The sequence below is a fragment of the Nomascus leucogenys genome, chromosome 10 (genome assembly GCF_006542625.1).
Source record: "Nomascus leucogenys isolate Asia chromosome 10, Asia_NLE_v1, whole genome shotgun sequence".
Classification (NCBI taxonomy): domain Eukaryota; kingdom Metazoa; phylum Chordata; class Mammalia; order Primates; family Hylobatidae; genus Nomascus; species Nomascus leucogenys.
This window is the reverse complement of record NC_044390.1, coordinates 49,775,344-49,792,896: the sequence shown is the minus strand read 5'-3', so window position 1 is coordinate 49,792,896 and position 17,553 is coordinate 49,775,344. Positions and strand designations below refer to the sequence as shown.

Here is a 17,553-nt window from a genome sequence, read left to right as displayed (position 1 = left end):
TGTACTACATTTTATTACATATGAGTACAACTGGCCAGGCATGGTGACTCACACCTGAATTCCCAGCACTTTGGGAGGCCGAGGTGGGTGGATCACCTGAGGTCGGGAGTTCGAGACCAGCCTGACCAACGTAGAGAAACCCCATCTCTACTAAAAATACAAAATTAGACGGGCATGGTGGCACATGCCTGTAATCCCAGCTACTTGGGAGACTGAGGCAGGAGAATCCCTTGAACCTGGGAGGTGGAGGTTTCGGTGAGCCAAGATCACACCGTTGCACTCCAGCCTGGGCAACAAGAGCGAAACTCTGTCTCAAAAACAAAAAAAAGAAAGTACAATTAGTAAAATGATATACCAAAAAAATTTTTTTCTCAATATAACACAGGATATTTCTCTGAACACTTACCTCATGCATCAGTCAATATTATAAATTAACCAGAAAGAGCCTCTCCACTTACATTTTCATCTTGCATCTTACATTTTAATGTCCTTACTGTCACTAAAAAAGGTCGTAATGCACGCCTAACAAAGAATCTCTCATCTTTGATGCAGCAACAATTAGTCACATGCTTTCACATGTGAATACAATAGGAATGAAGAGCATAATTTGAGTTAATGACATTATTCACTTTTTATAAAACCTAATTTTTTCAAAGAAAAAAGTATACTTTGAATGTAATTATAACTGCAAAAATTTGCTACTTCTTATGTTATATACAAATAATTCATTTACCAACTTTAGTTTTAGATTCCTTTCTATACTCAGCAATGTTATTTAGTGTAATGTCTGAAGTGTCAGTGCCTTAAATATTTCTACTGTGAATTATCTGATATTTACAAAGAATTTTGGATTAAATATTTTTTCATATTTACTGCATCTGCAAAAATAGATTTTAGTATGAACCCTCTAGTGTTTTCTAAGCTGTCATTTTTGAAAAAAAGTTTTCCCAAATTTATTACATTTACAGGGTTTTTCTCCAATATATATTTCCCTATGTTGCACAAAGTTTAAGCAATTGCTCCAGGGTTTTTCTCTAGTACAAAATGTGTACAATGAGATCTGTGATACAAGCAAAGGTTACTACAACCCTCCTTATGTTCATAATGTGTGTCTTCAAAATGAATACTCTTCACTTTAGAGGCTTCTATTTTCTGAAAGATTTTTGACAGTAATTGCATGTATAATGCTTTTATTAAGTATGAAATCTCTGATGTTAAGACGTGAACAGATATTAATGGCTTTTTCACATTCTGTATATTTGAAATTTTTTTTCTAGTACAAATGCTTTCCTGTGCAATAAGGTGTGAGCACTGGTTAAAAGTTTTGCCACATTCTTCACACTTATAAGTTTTTTTTAGTATGAATTATCTTATGTACAATCAAGTGTGACAACCTTTAAAGGTTTTGTTATATTCTTCACATTTCTAAGATTTCTCACCAGCATAATTTCTTTTATGTTTAGAAAACTTTGAAGTGTTTTCAAAATCACTGTTACATCTTTTAGGTTTGTAGAGTTTCTCACCACTATGAATTTTCTTATGTCCAGTAAGGTTTGAGGACTGGTTAAAAGCTTTGCCACATTTTTCACATTGGTAGGGTTTCTCTCCAGTATGAATCCTCTTATGTCTAGTAAGGTGTGAGGACTGGTTAAAGGCTTTACCACATTCTTCACATTGGTAGGGTTTCTCTCCAGTATGAATTACCTTATGCGTAGTAAGGTGTGAGGAATGGTTAAAGGCTTTGCCACATTCTTCACATGCGTAGGGTTTCTCTCCAGTATGAATTTTCTTATGTTCAGTAAGTTTTGAGGATCGATAGAAAGCTTTGCCACATTCTTCACATTTGTAGGGTTTCTCTCCAGTATGAATTCTCTTATGCGTAGTAAGGATTGAGGACTGGCTAAAAGCTTTGCCACATTCTTCACATTTGTAGGGTTTCTCTCCAGTATGAATTCTTTTATGTGTAGTAAGGTTTGAGAACTGGTTAAAGGCTTTGCCACATTCTTCACATTTGTATGGTTTCTCTTCAGTATGAATATTCTTATGTTCAGTAAGGTTTGAGGATTGGTTAGAAGCTTTGCCACATTTTTCACACTGGTAGAGTTTTTCTCCAGTATGAATGCTCTTATGTCTAGTAAGGTGTGAGGACTTGTTAAAAGCTTTGCCACATTCTTCACATTTGTAGGGTTTCTCTCCAGTATGAATTATCTTATGTGTAGTAAGGTGTGAGGACTGCCTAAAGGCTTTGCCACATTCTTCACATTTGTAGGGCTTCTCTCCAGTATGAATTATCTTATGTCTGGTAAGGTGTGAGAACTGGTTAAAGGCTTTGCCACATTCTTCACACTTGCAGGGTTTCTCTCCAGTATGAATCATCTTATGTCTGGTAAGGTGTGAGGACTGGTTGAAAGCTTTGCCACATTCCTTATATTCATTGAGTTTCTCTCTGGTATGAATTATCTTATGTGTAGTAAGGGTTGAGGACTGATTAAAGGCTTTGCCACATTCTTCACGTTTGTAGGGATTCTCTCCAGTATGAATTATTGTATGTGTTGTAATGTGTGACGACGGGTTAAAGGCTTTGCTACATTCTTCACGTTTGTAGAGTTTCTTTCTAGTATAAATTATCTTATGTGTAGTAAGGTTTGTGAACTGGTTACAGGCTTTGCCACATTCTTCACATGTGTACGGTTTCTCTCCAATATGAATTCTTTTACGTTTAGTAAAGATTGAGGATCCATTAAAGGCTTTTCCACAGTCTTCACATTTGTAGAAATTTACTCTAGTACAAATTATTTTATGTTGAGTTAGGTTTGAAAACATGCAAAATGATTTGCCAAATTCTTTACATTTAAAAGGTTTTTTTCTGGTGTGTCTTACCTTATGTCCACTTAAATTTGAAAATTTATGAAAGATTTTCTTATATTTATCACATTGAAATATTTTGCTCTGGGTAGTTGGCAAACATTGGTTAAGTCCATTATAACCTTTTTGCACCTTGCACTCATCCACACTTTTACTTAACTGTAAATTCTCATGTTCACATTTTCCATATCTTCTCAGTGTCACTTTTTGGAAGGAATCTTTTATGTTCTGCTCTGGTGAAAAGTCTTGGGCAAAATGAGAACAAATAACTGAAAGAAATAAAAATAACAAATGACTCCACTTGATAGACTCTAAATATACTTTACAAATCCAACCTATACAATTATACAAATTACATAAGCAAGATGGTATAGCAAAATACCAAAGGCCTTAATTTCTTTCTTTTTTTTTTTTTTCCTGAGACGGAGTCTCAATCTGTCACTTGGGCTGGACTGCAGTAGTGTGATCTCAGCTCACTGCAACCGCTACCTCCCAGGTTCAAGCAACTCTCCTGCCTCAGCCTACTGAGTAGCTAGGATTACAGGCATGCACCACCATGTCCAGCTAATATTTGTATTTTTAGTAGAAACGGGGTTTCACCATGTTGGCCAGGCTGGTCTCAAATTCCTGACCTCGTGATCTGCCAACCTCAGCCTCCCAAAATGCTGGGATTACAGGAATGAGCCACCGTGCTCGGCCCAAAGGCCCTGATTTCTTAATAGAAATATAAATGTAACAAAAACATATTGACCAAAATATATTTGTGGAAAATTTACAAATTAGTTAAGTGTGTGCAATGACCCAGGTGAGCAGAATGCAAAGAGCCACATAGAAAGAAAATAAAAGTCTGTTACATTTACCCAAAATAGACCTTTCTGCTCCCCAATATAACATAATACCTTTAAAAGTAAATTGCCAACTTCAATTATTTTGCATACAGAGGCATACCTGAGAGTGGATAATTTATAAAGGAAAAAGGTTGGCAGGGTGCGTTGGCTCATGCCTGTAATCACAGCACTTTGGGAGGCCAACACAGGCAAATCAACTGAGGTCAGGATTTTGAGACCAGCCTGGCCAACATGGTGAAACTCTGTCTCTACTTAAAATACAAAATTAGCCAGGCATGGTGGTGCATGCCTGTAATCCCAGCTACTCGGGAGGCTGAGGCGGGAGAATAGCTTGAAGCCGGGAGGCGGAGGTTGCAGTGAGCCAAGATTGTGCCACTGCAGTCCAGCCTAGGTGACAGAGTGAGACTGTCTCAAAAACAAAACAAAAAACAAACAAAAAAAAAAAGAAAAAAGAAAAAGTTTATTTGGCACACAGTTTGGCAGACTGTACAAGAAGTGCGTGCCAGCATCGACTTCTGGTGAGGGTCTCACAAAGCTTACAATCATGGTGAAACACAAAGAGTAACTGAACATATCACATGGTAAGGGACAGTGCCAAGTGTGAAATAAAGAAGCCAGGTAATTTTAATGAACCAGCTCTCATTTAAATTAACAGAGGGTAAACTTTCTGATTACCAAGAGGGTAATGCCAAGCCATTCATGAGAAATTTGCCCCCATGACTCGAACACCTCCCACCAGGTTCTGCATCCAACACTGAGGACTGCATTGCAGCATAATGTTTGGGGAACGTGAACATTCAGGTTATACCACAGATCAACTAGGCTTAACAGACATGTAAACAACTTTCCAGTTAAAAGCAAGAAAATACACAATATTCTTATTTGCATCTGGTGTATTCTGTTAGGATACACAACAAGTCTTATTAAATTTAGGAATACCAGGTGGGTGCTGTGGCTCATGCCTATAATTTCAACACTTTGGGAGACCAAGATGGGAGGATCTCTTGCGGCCAGAAGTTTGAGACGAGCCTAGGAAAACAGTAAGACTCCGTCCCTACAAATAATCAAAAAATTAGCCAGGCATGGTAGTGCATCTCTGTAGTTCCAGCTACTAAGGAGGCTGAGGTGAAAGGAGCACTTGAGCCCCAAAGGTTGAAGCTGCAGTCACTGCATTCCAGCCTGGGTAAGAGAAAAAGATCCTGTCTCAAAACAACAACGACAACAAATAAATGTAAGAAAATAAAAATTGTACACTGAATGTTTTCTGGCTAAAACTGAATGAAACTGGAAATTGAGAGCACAAGTAAAACTGGCACATTCAAATATATATGAAAATAACACATACTCTTCAACATAGTTTTACTCAAGGGTCAAAAAATTTAAGTTTTCAAAGATGTCTGTACAACTTACAGTGATGAATACATTCAATATAATTTCTATAAAAATCCCCAAAGCACAAGTTTTACAAGAAAATTGTTTAAAATTTTTAAATTTGATTTTAAACTATAGCCAAACACTCATGAAAAAGAACAAAGAGGTGTTATACTTCTGGATTTTAAAAAATATTAATAGCTACAAAAACAAGGTGGTACTGACAGACAGCTAAACAGATTAAAAAACAGAAGAGAGAGCCCAGAAATAAACTCTTCAGTATATGATTAAATAATCTTTTACAATGTTGCCATGAGCACACACTAGAGAAAAGACAATCTCTTCAAAAAATCATTTTGAAAACTGGACACCAACACTGATAAAGCTGGATTCTTTGAATCATATACAAAAAATATTTTAAATAAAATACTTAAACATATAAAAATAACAAATCTCTTAGAAAAAAAGAGAAATGACATGACGTTGGTCTTGGCACCATTTTTTTTTGATATGATATTAAATGCATGAGCATCAAAGAAAAAAGTAACTACACTACACTTCAAAATTTCCACACATCAAAAAAACATTACAGTGACAATGCTTTGTAGAAAATAAGTAAAAACATTTCAAATTATATGTGATAAGAGTTAATTGTAGGGAGCTAAAGGCCTGAGGATCATGACCAACTCAGCATTCCATTGAAGGCTATGTGATCAAACAGCAAACTGTTTATCATGAATGCAGGATGTGGGCAAACTCACATCTGTGCCTGCCACCAGAAGGTTTGCTGAGGGTAGTCATTCCCTGGTGCCATGCTCCTTGAGGTTATCTACTGGAACATCTGGAGACTACTGTTCAAAGAATGCAGTCGTGCAAGCCTGCACTAAGTAAAGCAGCTGACTGACAACCACCCCCTTCTCCCTATCTCCTTTACTCAATACATACAAAGGGCTATAGAAGTTCAGGGCCCTTGTTCACTAGAAGCAAGAAGCCCCCTGACCCCTTCTTCCAAATATACTCTTTTGTCTTTGTCTTTATTCCCACGTTCATCCTCCTTTGTTCAGTCCAGCAAGGTCCATGGCAGTTAATATTGAGAATATATAAACAAGTCTTAAATGGACTAATAACAGAAATAAATTTTCATCAAAAAAATACAAAAATGGGAAAAAGCATTTGAAAAGACACAGGAAATTACATTTGTAGAGAAATGCATAAAAATCACGTGAAAAAAATCAACTCAAACCAATTAGAATGGCCACTATCAATTTTTTTAAAACATTAAATCTGTTGATGATGAAATGAAAACCCGTTATTTGTTGGTGTAAAACAAGGATGCAGCCACTGTTTTAAAATGTTATGTTACCCAAATAATTAAAAATGGAATCATTAAATACAATAATTCAATTTGTAAATCTATATGCACACTCTGCAATGCAGGAGCTAGAAGGCATATTTGAACATTGATGTTTACTGTACCAGTATTCACAAAAGCCAAAAGACTGAAGCAACCCTTTCTTGACTTATAAATACATGAAAAAATGTAACATATAAATACAATGGAATATTATTCAGCCTTAAAAAAAATCTTGTCACACTTTAAGACAAACTTTGAGAATTATTATGTCACCTGAAATAAGCCATTAACAAAATGATGGATACTATATGATCCCATTTATAGGAGATATCTTAAGTACTCACACTCATAAAAACAGAAAGTAGAAGGATATTTGTCAAGGGCTGGAGAGAGGGTAAAATGTTCAGCTGTTACTTAATGGATATTGAGTTTTAGTTTTATTAGATGTAAAATTTTTAAAAGTCTTTTGCATAACAATATGAATACACTTAACATGTCTGAAATGTACAGCTTTTTTTTGAGACAGGGTCTCATTCTATCATGCAAGGTAGAGTGCAGTGGCACAATCATGGCTAAGTGTAACCTCAAATTCCCAGACTCAAGTAATCCTCCTCCCTCAGTCTTTCAAAGAGCTGGGACCACAGGTGCACACAACCATGCCTGGGTTAAAAAAAAAAAAATTTGTAGAGCGGGAATCTCCATATGTTGCCCAAGCTGGTCTCAAACTTCTGGGATCAAGCAATCCTCCTGCCTTAAGACCCCCAAATTCTGGGATTACACACGTAAGCCACAACCATGCCTGGCCCTGAAATGTATACTTCAATAAATTTAAGATGGTAAATTTTATGTTATGTGTTTTTACAATTAATTTTTCTCAAAATCTGAAAAAATTCAAAATCATAAATCTTTTCATAAATTACCTTCAAATCACAAAAGTGTTTCTCTCACACACAGCAAATACATATTCATCATTAAACACATGGTGAAAATAAAACTATTTCCATGACTACTCAATTAGACAAGATAAAACAATCACTGAAAATCACCTAAGAAAAAAAAAAAAGGGGCCGGGCATGGTGGCTCACGCCAGTAATCTCAGCACTTTGGGAGGCCAAGGTGAGTGGATCACCTGAGGTCGGAAGTTCGAGACCAGCCTGGCCAACACTGTGAAACCCCATCTCTACTAAAAATACAAAAATTATCTGAGTGTGGTGACATGAGCCTGCAATCCCAGCTACTCAGTGGCTGAGGCTGGAGAACTGCTTGAACCCGTGAGGTAGAGGTTGCAGTTAGCCAAGATCACGCCATTGCACTCCAGCCTGGGCGACAGAGTGAAACTCCACCTCAAAAAAAAAAAAAAAAAAATCAACTAAGAAAGAATATATACAAGATAAGTCATAACCAAAGTTGTGGTTATATTTATAGATAAACACACAAACATAGACATATGGCTGATGTATCTCTTAAGTAAACCCCACACTGACTTAAAGTGTACAAACAGAATTGCAAATTGTCTAAAATTATAATACATATGTAAAACTAAAAAGCACAAGAAACTAATATTAAGAAACCTACACTAAAAAAAACACACTAGTAGGCCAGGCGCGGTGGCTCATGCCTGTAATCCCAGCACTTTGGGAGGCCGAGGTGGGCAGATCATGAGGTCAGAAGATCGAGACTATCTTGGCTAAAACGGTGAAACCCCGTCTCTACTAAAAATAAAAAAAATTAGCCAGGCATGGTGGTGGGCGCCTGTAGTACCAGCTACTCAGGTGGCTGAGGCAGGAGAATGGTGTGAACCCGGGAGGCAGAGCTTGCAGTGAGCCGAGATTGCGCCATTGCACTCCAGCCTGGGCAAGAGCGAGACTCCGTCTCAAAAAAAAAAAAAAAAACACACTAGTATGAACTGGAAAACAATAATGAGAGAAATGTTTACTCAAAATATGGTTTGCAGCCAGGTGTGGTGGCTCACGCCTATAATCCCAGCACTTAGGGAGACTGAGGTGGACAAATCACTTGAGGTCAGAAGTACGAGATCAGCCTGGCCAACATAGGGAAACCCCGTCTCTACTAAAAATACAAAAATTAGCCAGTCCTGGTGGCATGTGCCTGTAGTCCCAGCTACTCGGGAGGCTGAAGTGGTAGGATCCCTTGAACATGGGAGGCAGAGGTTGCAGTGAGCCAAAATCACTCCACTGCACTTCAGCCTGGGCAAGAGAGTGAGACCGCATCTCTAAAAAAACACACTAGTAGGCCAGGCGTGGTGGCTCACACCTGTAATCCCAGCACTTTGGGAGGCTGAGGTAGGTGGATCATCTGAGGTTGGGGGTTCGGGACCAGCCTGACCAAAATGGAGAAACCCTATCTCTACTAAAAAAAAAAAGTATAAAATTAGCCAGGCATGGTGGCACATGCCTGTAATCTCAGCTACTCGGGAGGCTGAGGCAGGAGAATTGCTTGAACTTGGCAGGTGGAGGTTGCAGTGAACCAAGACTGTGCCATTGCACTCCAGCTTGTGCAATAAGAGCAAAACTCCACCTCAAAAAAAATAATAATAAATAAATAAAGATCTGGTTTGCAATACCGATGTACCATTACGAATTTATCTAAATAGGCCAGGTGCGGTGGCTCACACATGTAATCCCAGCACTTTGGGTGGCTGAGGCAGGCGGAACACCTGAAGTTGGGAGTTCAAGACCAGCCTGACCAACAGAGTGAAACCACGTCTCTACTAAAAATATAAAATTAGCTGGGCGTTTTGGCACATGGCTGTAATCCCAGCTACTCGGGAGGCTGAGGCAGCAGAACTGCTTGAACCCAGGAGGCGGAGGTTGCAGTGAGCTGAGATTGCGCCATTGTACTTTAGCCTGGCAACAGAGTGAGACTGTCTCAAAAAAAAAAGAAAAGAAAAGAAAAAAAATTCTATTCTCTAAATAACTATAACATGTGACTGTGTACTCACAGAAGGCAGGTATTTTGAATAATTGGCATGTGCTCCATGGCAGTAAAATTTCAAAGAAAATGGAGTGTAATCATAAACAGAAGATTCTAATGAGAAACTTTTAATAAATAAGCATTTAAAAGAAACCAGAGACAATTTTATTTATTTATTTATTTATTTATTTTTGAGATGGAGTCTTGCTCTGTCACCTAGGCTGGAGTGCAGTGGCACAATCTCAGCTCACTGCACCCTCTGCCTCCTGGGTTTACACCATTCACTTGCCTCAGCCTCCCGAATAGCTGGGACTACAGGCACCTGCCACCATGCCTGGCTAATTTTTTTTGTATTTTTAGTAGAGACGGGGTTTCACCATGTTAGCCAGGATGGTCTCGATCTCCTGACCTCGTGATCTGCCCATCTCGGCCTCCCAAAGTGCTGGGATTACAGGTGTAAGACACCGTGCCCGGCCTGAGGTTGGAAAATTGCTTCAGGCCAGGATTTCAAAACCAGCCTGGGTTATGTAGCAAGACCTAATCTCCAAATTAAGCACCTTTAGGAGAGCTTTGAGATCCAGGGAGGGAGTTGTGAAACTGCTAATGCCCAATTCTGAGTAGTGCTATTTTTCAGAAGGCAGGTGGCAAACTACAGAACTCCTGTTTTTTAGTATAGACCAGGAAATGGCCTACCCAACTTGGTCCTACTGATAATTCTGAAGTTACTCTGTAATCATCTCAGACTTTTCCCAGCCACAGTCTGTAAGAGGTCATACCCTTTCAGAGACCTTGAGAAAGACACCCACTTATAGCCATGCAGCAGGCCTGCAGACCTTGGCCTTTACTGTGGTCCCTGAAGCAATTCAATGACTCAGTTTCACATCCCTGAGCCACAGTTCACAGCCAGTTCTGCCTATGTTAAAGCCCACTCAGTGACCTGGAAAAATCCTCTCTGACACACAGTGAATGCCATACTCACCCACATTCTTAAATAAGACTTACTATATACAGATCTGACTGCAGAAACCTGCCCTAGTGTCTGCCCTACAGGTCAAAGCCTTGAGAGAAATTCAGTCTGTCCAAAAAATAAAATGTGAATTACAACTACCCAAGCCCCTTGTAACAAGCCAACTAAAGGTGGACCCTAGTGCAGACCCAGCAGCCTTGTGACCAAGCTACATGCCCTCTCCACTACAAACCCAGAGGGCATCTCATTACCCTGGGGGCCCAACAAAAGACATTTACCTTCTGAAAACAGGTTATAAAAACTTGAGGAAGCTTTTGCTTTTTCAAGTTTAAAGACACTAATACAAAAATATATTTTGCCTATTGTCAATGCTTCTCTTTTAACAAAGAACTGTAAGTATGTGGCAAAAGAATTAGTCAAAAAAATGAAAAAGAGCCATTGAAATTGAAGACAAGTAAGTAAAAAGTTGCTGGTTGTAGATCATATGATCATATATATATATATTTTAAAAGTACATTAAATCCTGTCTAAACTAATAAATACGCTCAGTAAATTAGCAAAATATTAAATTAACACACAGGCCGGGTGCGGTGGCTCATGCTTGTAATCCCAACACTTTGGGAGGCCGAGGTGGGTGGATCACGAGATCAGGAGATCGAGACCATCCTGGCGAACACGGTGAAACCCCGTCTCTACTAAAAATACAAAAAATTAGCCGAGCGTGGTGGCGGGCACCTGTAGTCCCAGCTACTCGGGAGGCTGAGGCAGGAGAATGGCGTGAACCCGGGAGGCGGAGCTTGCAGTGAGCCCAGATTGCACCACTGCACTCCAGCCTGGGCGACAGGGCGAGACTCCGTCTCAAAAAAAAAAAAAAAAAAATTAACATACAAGTTATGGTTCCATACACTTAAGCTATCGGATAAAATATTTAAAAAATCTTATTTACAGCCAGGCATGGTGGCTCACGCCTGTAATTCCAGCACTTTGGGAGGCTGAGGCAGGTGGATCATCTGAGGTCAAAAGTTCAAGACCAGCCTGGCCAACATACTGAAACCCCATCTAAACTAAAAATACAAAAATTAGCCAGGCATGGTGGCACGTGCCTTTAGTCCCAGCTACTTGGGAGGCTGAGGCAGGAGAATCCCTTGAACCCGGGAGGCAGAGGTTGCAGTGAGCCAAGATTGCGCCACTGCACTCCAGCCTGGGCAACACAGCAAGACTCTGTCTCAAAAAAAAATCTTATTTACAATAGCATTAAAATAAATTTCTGAGAAGAAATTTAATCAAAGAGGTAGAAAATCTTTACAATGAAAGATATATCAATGAGAGAAATTAGAAAAGACACAAATAAATTTAAAAATATTTCATGTCTATAGATTGAAAGAATAAATACTGTTAAAGTGCCATGTTGGCCAGGCATGGTGGCTCACACTTGTAATCCCAGCACTTTGGGAGGCTGAGGCAGGCAGATCACGAGGTCAAGAGATGGAGACCATCCTGGCCAACATGGCGAAACTCTGTCTCTACTAAAAATATAAAAATTAGCTGGGCCTGGCGGTGAGCACCTGTAGTTCCAGCTACTAGGGGGGCTGAGGCAGGATAACAGCTTGAACCTGGAAGGGAGAGGTTGCAGTGAGCCGAGATTGTACCACTGCACTCCAGCCTGGAGAAAGAGCGAGACTTTGTCTCAAAAAAAAAAAAAAAGTGCCATGTCATTCAAAATGATCTATAGATTCAATAAACTCCCCATCAAAATTCCAGTGGCATTTTACAGTAATGAAAAATACAAGTCTAAAATTTATATATGAAACTACAATAAACTTTGAATAGTGAAAGCAATCTTGAGAAAAAAAAACAAAGCTGAACGACATCATACTTTATAATTTCAAACTATATTTGAAGACTATAGTAATACAAACAGGATGGAATGTGCAGAAAAATGAACAAAAACCTACTACTCTCACACATTTCAGAGATGATGCAAAAAAAGAACTTAAAAAATAGTTTAACAGAGTTTCTCAAAATTATGCAGATATTTGTGTGTCCCCCAAAACAATGGAAAAGCAGTCAGATTGTGCAGTCTCTTATATGCCATTAAGGAGACTTTGGCTCTCACTGTAAACTAGAAGGCAGACCACTGAAGGGAAAGCAGAGTCCTGAGAGAACTTAAGAGCATAAGACAGAAGACTCCCTTATGTGAGAGCAAAATAGAAAAACTCGGCAGGGTGGTGTGGCTCATGCCTGTAATCCCAGCACTTTCAGAGGCCAAGGTGGGCAGATCACCTGAGGTTAGGAGTTCGAGACCAGCCTGGCCAACACATAGTGAAACCCTGTCTCTACTAAAAAAATACAAAAATTAGCTGGGCGTGGTGGCGCACACCTATAGTCCCAGCTACTTGGGAAGCTGAGACAGAAGAATTGCTTGAACCTGGAGGTGGAGGTTGCAGTGAGCCCAGAATGTGCCACTGCACTCCAGCTTGGGTGACAGAGTGAGACTCCATCTTTCAAAAGAAAAAGAAAAGAAAACAAAAACTCGGGCTTTCCAGAAACTATTTCCTTTGGAATACAGCTTCCCAAATCACATTATAAGGACTAGCTTTTTCTTTGACCTTTGAACCGGTCATCTATGTTATCTGTTGTATTCACTTTCACTCTCACCTACCTGGGAGTTCGGCCACCATCCTACGTCTCTTTCTAGACCAAGGCTCTTTTTCTTGCTCCAGACAGATGATCAGGTCTGGCTTAGAGGCAGCAATACCTGTTTTATTGAGAATAAATAACATAAATCTTGCTTATATTCTCTAATCACCAACACGGCAATGCAGTCAGTAAAGAGGGTGAAATAGAATATTCTTGTAAATCAATCCCAAAATACTGATTTACAAAAGAAATTTCTAAATATTTAGAAAATATTTTAAATTTGTTAGTTCTTAATTTCACTGTCCAGTACAACAAATCAAAAATTGATGTTGGCAATTAGATTTTAAAGTGTGAGCAATAATATTTTATGCCACTAAACTTCTGGAATTACCACTCTAATCTAGAGTGAACAATACAGATTAGCTCAGGAATGCAGAAAATTCAGGTCAAGATGAAATATCTTAAAGAAATTCTTTTCTACAGAGATGAATCCCTAAGATTTTTATAAAAACAGGGATCTGAAACTCACTTATGCAAAGCATAAATGACCTAAAAACATTATATAAAAAAGAAAAATGAAATCTTTAGGGTATAATAGGAATAGTATATTGAAGTTATCCTCACCCAAGAAGACCAGGTTTCTGTAGTTCTCTAACATCACATTCCTATATAAATTCTGCTGTATACTGTCCAGGCATTGCCACTCCTCCAGAGAGAATTCTATGGCCACATCCCTAAATTTCAATGGTTCCTGAAAAACACACACATACACACACACACACACACACACACACATTTACAAAGTGGCCATGGAAAGAATTTATAATTTGATTCAAGGTAAAATAAAAAAGTGAAGAGAACTGGTTCTGACTTACAGAAATAACTGAAATTATCCAATAAAATAATTTTTTTTACACAGGAACATTCTCTAACCTGTTCTACAACCATGAGAAAAGAAAGTGGCATTAGATCTATAACACCAGGCCTAAATAAATTGCCAGTCAGAATGGCGATTATCAAAAAGTCAAGAAACAATAAATGCTGGTGAGGCTGTGGAGAAATATGAATGCTTTGACACTGTTGGTGGGAATGTAAATTAGTTCAACCATTGTGGAAGACAGCGTGGTGATTCCTCAAGGATCTAGGACAAGAAATACCATTTGACCCAGTGATACCATTTCTGAGTATATACTCACAAGAATATAAATCATTCTACTATAAAGACACATATGTGGCCGGGCGCGGTGGCTCAGCCTGTAATCCCAGCACTTTGGGAGGCTGAGGCGGGTGGATCTTGAAGTCAGGAGATCGAGACCATCCTGGCTAACCTGGTGAAACCCCGTCTCTACTAAAAATACAAAAAATTAGCCGGGCGTAGTGGTGGGCACCTGTAGTCCCAGCTACTCGGGAGGCTGAGGCAGGAGAATGGCATGAACCCAGGAGGTGGAGCTTGCAGTGAGCTGAGATGATGCCACTGCACTCCAGCCTCGGCGACAAAGCAAGACTATGTCCCCCCCCCAAAAAAAAAAGACACATGTGTTATTGAATCACTATTTACAATAGCAAAGATATGGAACCAACCTAAATGCCCATCAATGATAGAATGGATAAAGAAAATGTGGTACATACACAACCATGGAATATTATGCAGCCATAAAAAAGAATAAGATCATGTATTTTGCAGGGACCATGGATGCAGCTGAAAGCTATTATCCTCAGAAAACTAACACAGGAACAGAAAACCAAACACTGCATGTTGTCACTCATTAGTAAGAGTTGAACAACGAGCACACATAAACACAAGGAGACAAACCATACACACCAGGGCCAGTCGGGGGGTGGCAGGACAAGGAGAGAAAGAGCATTAAGATAAATAGCTAATGCATGCCAGGTTTTTTTTTTTTTTTTTTGAGACGGAGTCTTGCTCTGTGGCCCAGGCGGCAGTGCAGTGGCGCGATCTCGGCTCACTGCAAGCTCCGCCCCCCGGGTTCATGCCATTCTCCTGCCTCAGCCTCCTGAGTAGCTGGGACTACAGGTGCCGCCACCATGCCCGGCTAATTTTTTTGTATTTTTAGTAGAGACGGGGTTTCACCGTGTTAGCCAGGATGGTCTCGATCTCCTGACCTCGTGATCTACCTGCCTCCACCTCCCAAAGTCCTGGGATTACAGGCGTGAGCCACAACGCCCGGCCTGCATGCCAGGTTTAAAACCTAGATGATGGGTTGATAGGTGCCGCAAACCACCATGACACATGTATACCTATGTAACAAACCTACACGTTCTGCACTTGTATCCCAAAACTTAAAGTAAAAATAGAAAAAAAAATTTTTAAAGACTATACTTAGAAATAAATGATAATAAAAATTATACAAAAAAAAATTTTTTTTTTTTTTGAGTTGGAGTCTTGCTCTGTCACCCAAGCTGGAGTGCCATGGCGTGATCTCGGGTCACTGCAACCTCTGTCTCGTGGGTTCAAGCAATTCTCCGACCTCAGCCTCCAGAGTAGCTGGGCTTACAGATGTCCGCCACCACGCCTGGCTAATGTTTGTATTTTTAGTAGAGATGGGCTTTCACCATGTTGGCCAGGCTGATCTCTTTGCCAGGCTGGTCTCAAAACTCCTCACCTCGTGATCCACTCACCTCGGCCTCCCAAAATGCTGGGATTACAGGTGTGAGCCACCTTACCTGCCTTATAAAAGTTATACAAGCTAAAAGTGCTGAGATACAACAAAAGTAAAAAGAAAAAAGATTATGTTACAGGGCACTGTGCCTGGGATAACACATTATGTAACTTAATTTTTATAACACCCTGGGAGCTGGTACTGTTTAATAATTCCCAGGATTTAGATTTAAAGCCTGGCATTTTTATTTCTTCTGTTTCTCTGTCATTGATTTAAAAAAAAATACAATAAAAGCTAAATATAGACAGAGAGGAATGCAGAAAGAATTTAAAGTATTTTAGAGAAATTTATATTGTGTCTATGTTTACTTTTTTGTGACTTGTGGAGCAACTACTAGATCTGTAAGAATAGAAAACAAGTTGCTAGATAGAATGCAAGCACTAGTTTTAATAAAAAATTATAACCATAAAATATACACTTTATTTTTTAAATTTATCTGCTTTTGTGTTTCAGGAATTGTAAGCACCAGCCCTAGAAAGGCAGCAGAATTCACCAGCCAAAACTCTGATCTCCACTAATCAGTTCTATGAGGCAACACTTCAGGGTAGGGCCAGACCTAAATAAGGCCTCCAAAAAGGTGAACCTGAGCAGAACTGGGGCAGGGAGTGGACTCTATGTAGAATTCTGTTCTCTATGCCACGGGGGTATTTCCAGTTCTGTTTTTCCTAAACTTATCTTAAAAAAAAAAAAAAGCCTTAAATCTCAGAGTTTGTATAATTTTAATCTTTCTTAGACCCTGCCCTATCAATTATATAACATATACTAATAAGCAATTTGAACAAATTTATAAAGGTTTTCTAGGATAATTTTATTAAAAGATAAATATGTATTAACAAGGTAAAAGAAATAGAAATAATAGTTCTGTCTATAAATACTCCTTCAGGTGATGACATCACAAGTCACAATTATATAAAGTGGCACAAATAGAGCCCAAGTTTTCTGCACACATCTATTTATTGTACCAATTATATGATGCTTAATTTAACCATTTATCCAGTTGCTAGACTAAAAGCTCCTGGATTGTAGGGACCATGACTGCTTCATCTATTTTTCTAATGGCCATATGAAGAGAAAACAATTTAGCCGCGCGTGGTGGCAAATGTCTGTAATTACACCTACTCGGGAGGCTGTCTCGGCCTCCCAAAGTGCTGAAATTACACGCGCGAGCCACCGCGCCAGGCCTTTTGACTCTCATAAATTTTTAATGAAAGGAAAGAGAAACTGGGAACGCCACGGACCAAAGCTCTTCCCATTCATGAACCCGGCACCCATCAGGATTCTCCCCTGACGACCCTCCCGTGATCCCTGCACAATCTGGGAGAGACCCGGCGCTGCGGGTGCAGAGCCACCCAGAGAGGGCTGCAGGCCAGGACACAGTCACTGAGCAGGGATGAGAAAGGACGCCCGGGGGGCTGGCTGTCAGCGCAGCCGCCATCTTATGGTCGAAGTGGACTGAGGCCGACCTGGGCGAGGAGAACTCAGGGCGCAAATTGTGGAGCTGACTGCGGCGAGGTCTGAGTCCCGCCACAGCCCCTTCCCCTCTCTCGGGATGTCGGACCCGGCATTCTCACCATTTCTAGGTTTCCGGGGGACCTGGCGTCTTAGCTATGGATCGCCAATACCTGCAGGTCACAGGGCCACAGAGACTGGGCCTCTAGAAGCAGAGGACACAAAGCAGTGAAGACGAGACCTGGAGCTCGGGCTGGAGGGAGAGACAAAGACCCCGCCAATACCGGAAGCCGCCCTGTCTGCTCCAGCTACATGCCTGATTGGACAGTTCCCAGCCCAGCGTCCCTGATTGGATAATGATTAAAACCCCACCCCTCAGGTCCTGAGTGACAGAAGATGTGATCAGATGCTCGGCTGAATGAAGACTAACAACCTGAGTTGCAG

At 40.0% G+C, this 17,553-nt stretch overlaps 1 protein-coding gene across 1 annotated transcript; it reads right to left on the bottom strand.

Annotated features, from left to right (window-relative positions):
* Window positions 1-795: 795 nt before the first annotated feature.
* ZNF681 (zinc finger protein 681) lies at window positions 796-17,249 on the bottom strand. Its single transcript, XM_030820296.1, has 4 exons — window positions 17,232-17,249; window positions 13,604-13,730; window positions 13,002-13,097; window positions 796-3,134 (listed from the first exon to the last, which is right to left on the bottom strand). Exons 1-4 carry the CDS (start codon window positions 17,232-17,234, stop codon window positions 1,426-1,428), a joined length of 1,935 nt encoding a protein of 644 aa, XP_030676156.1. The 5' UTR covers window positions 17,235-17,249; the 3' UTR covers window positions 796-1,425.
* Between the last annotated feature and the right edge of the window lie 304 nt (window positions 17,250-17,553).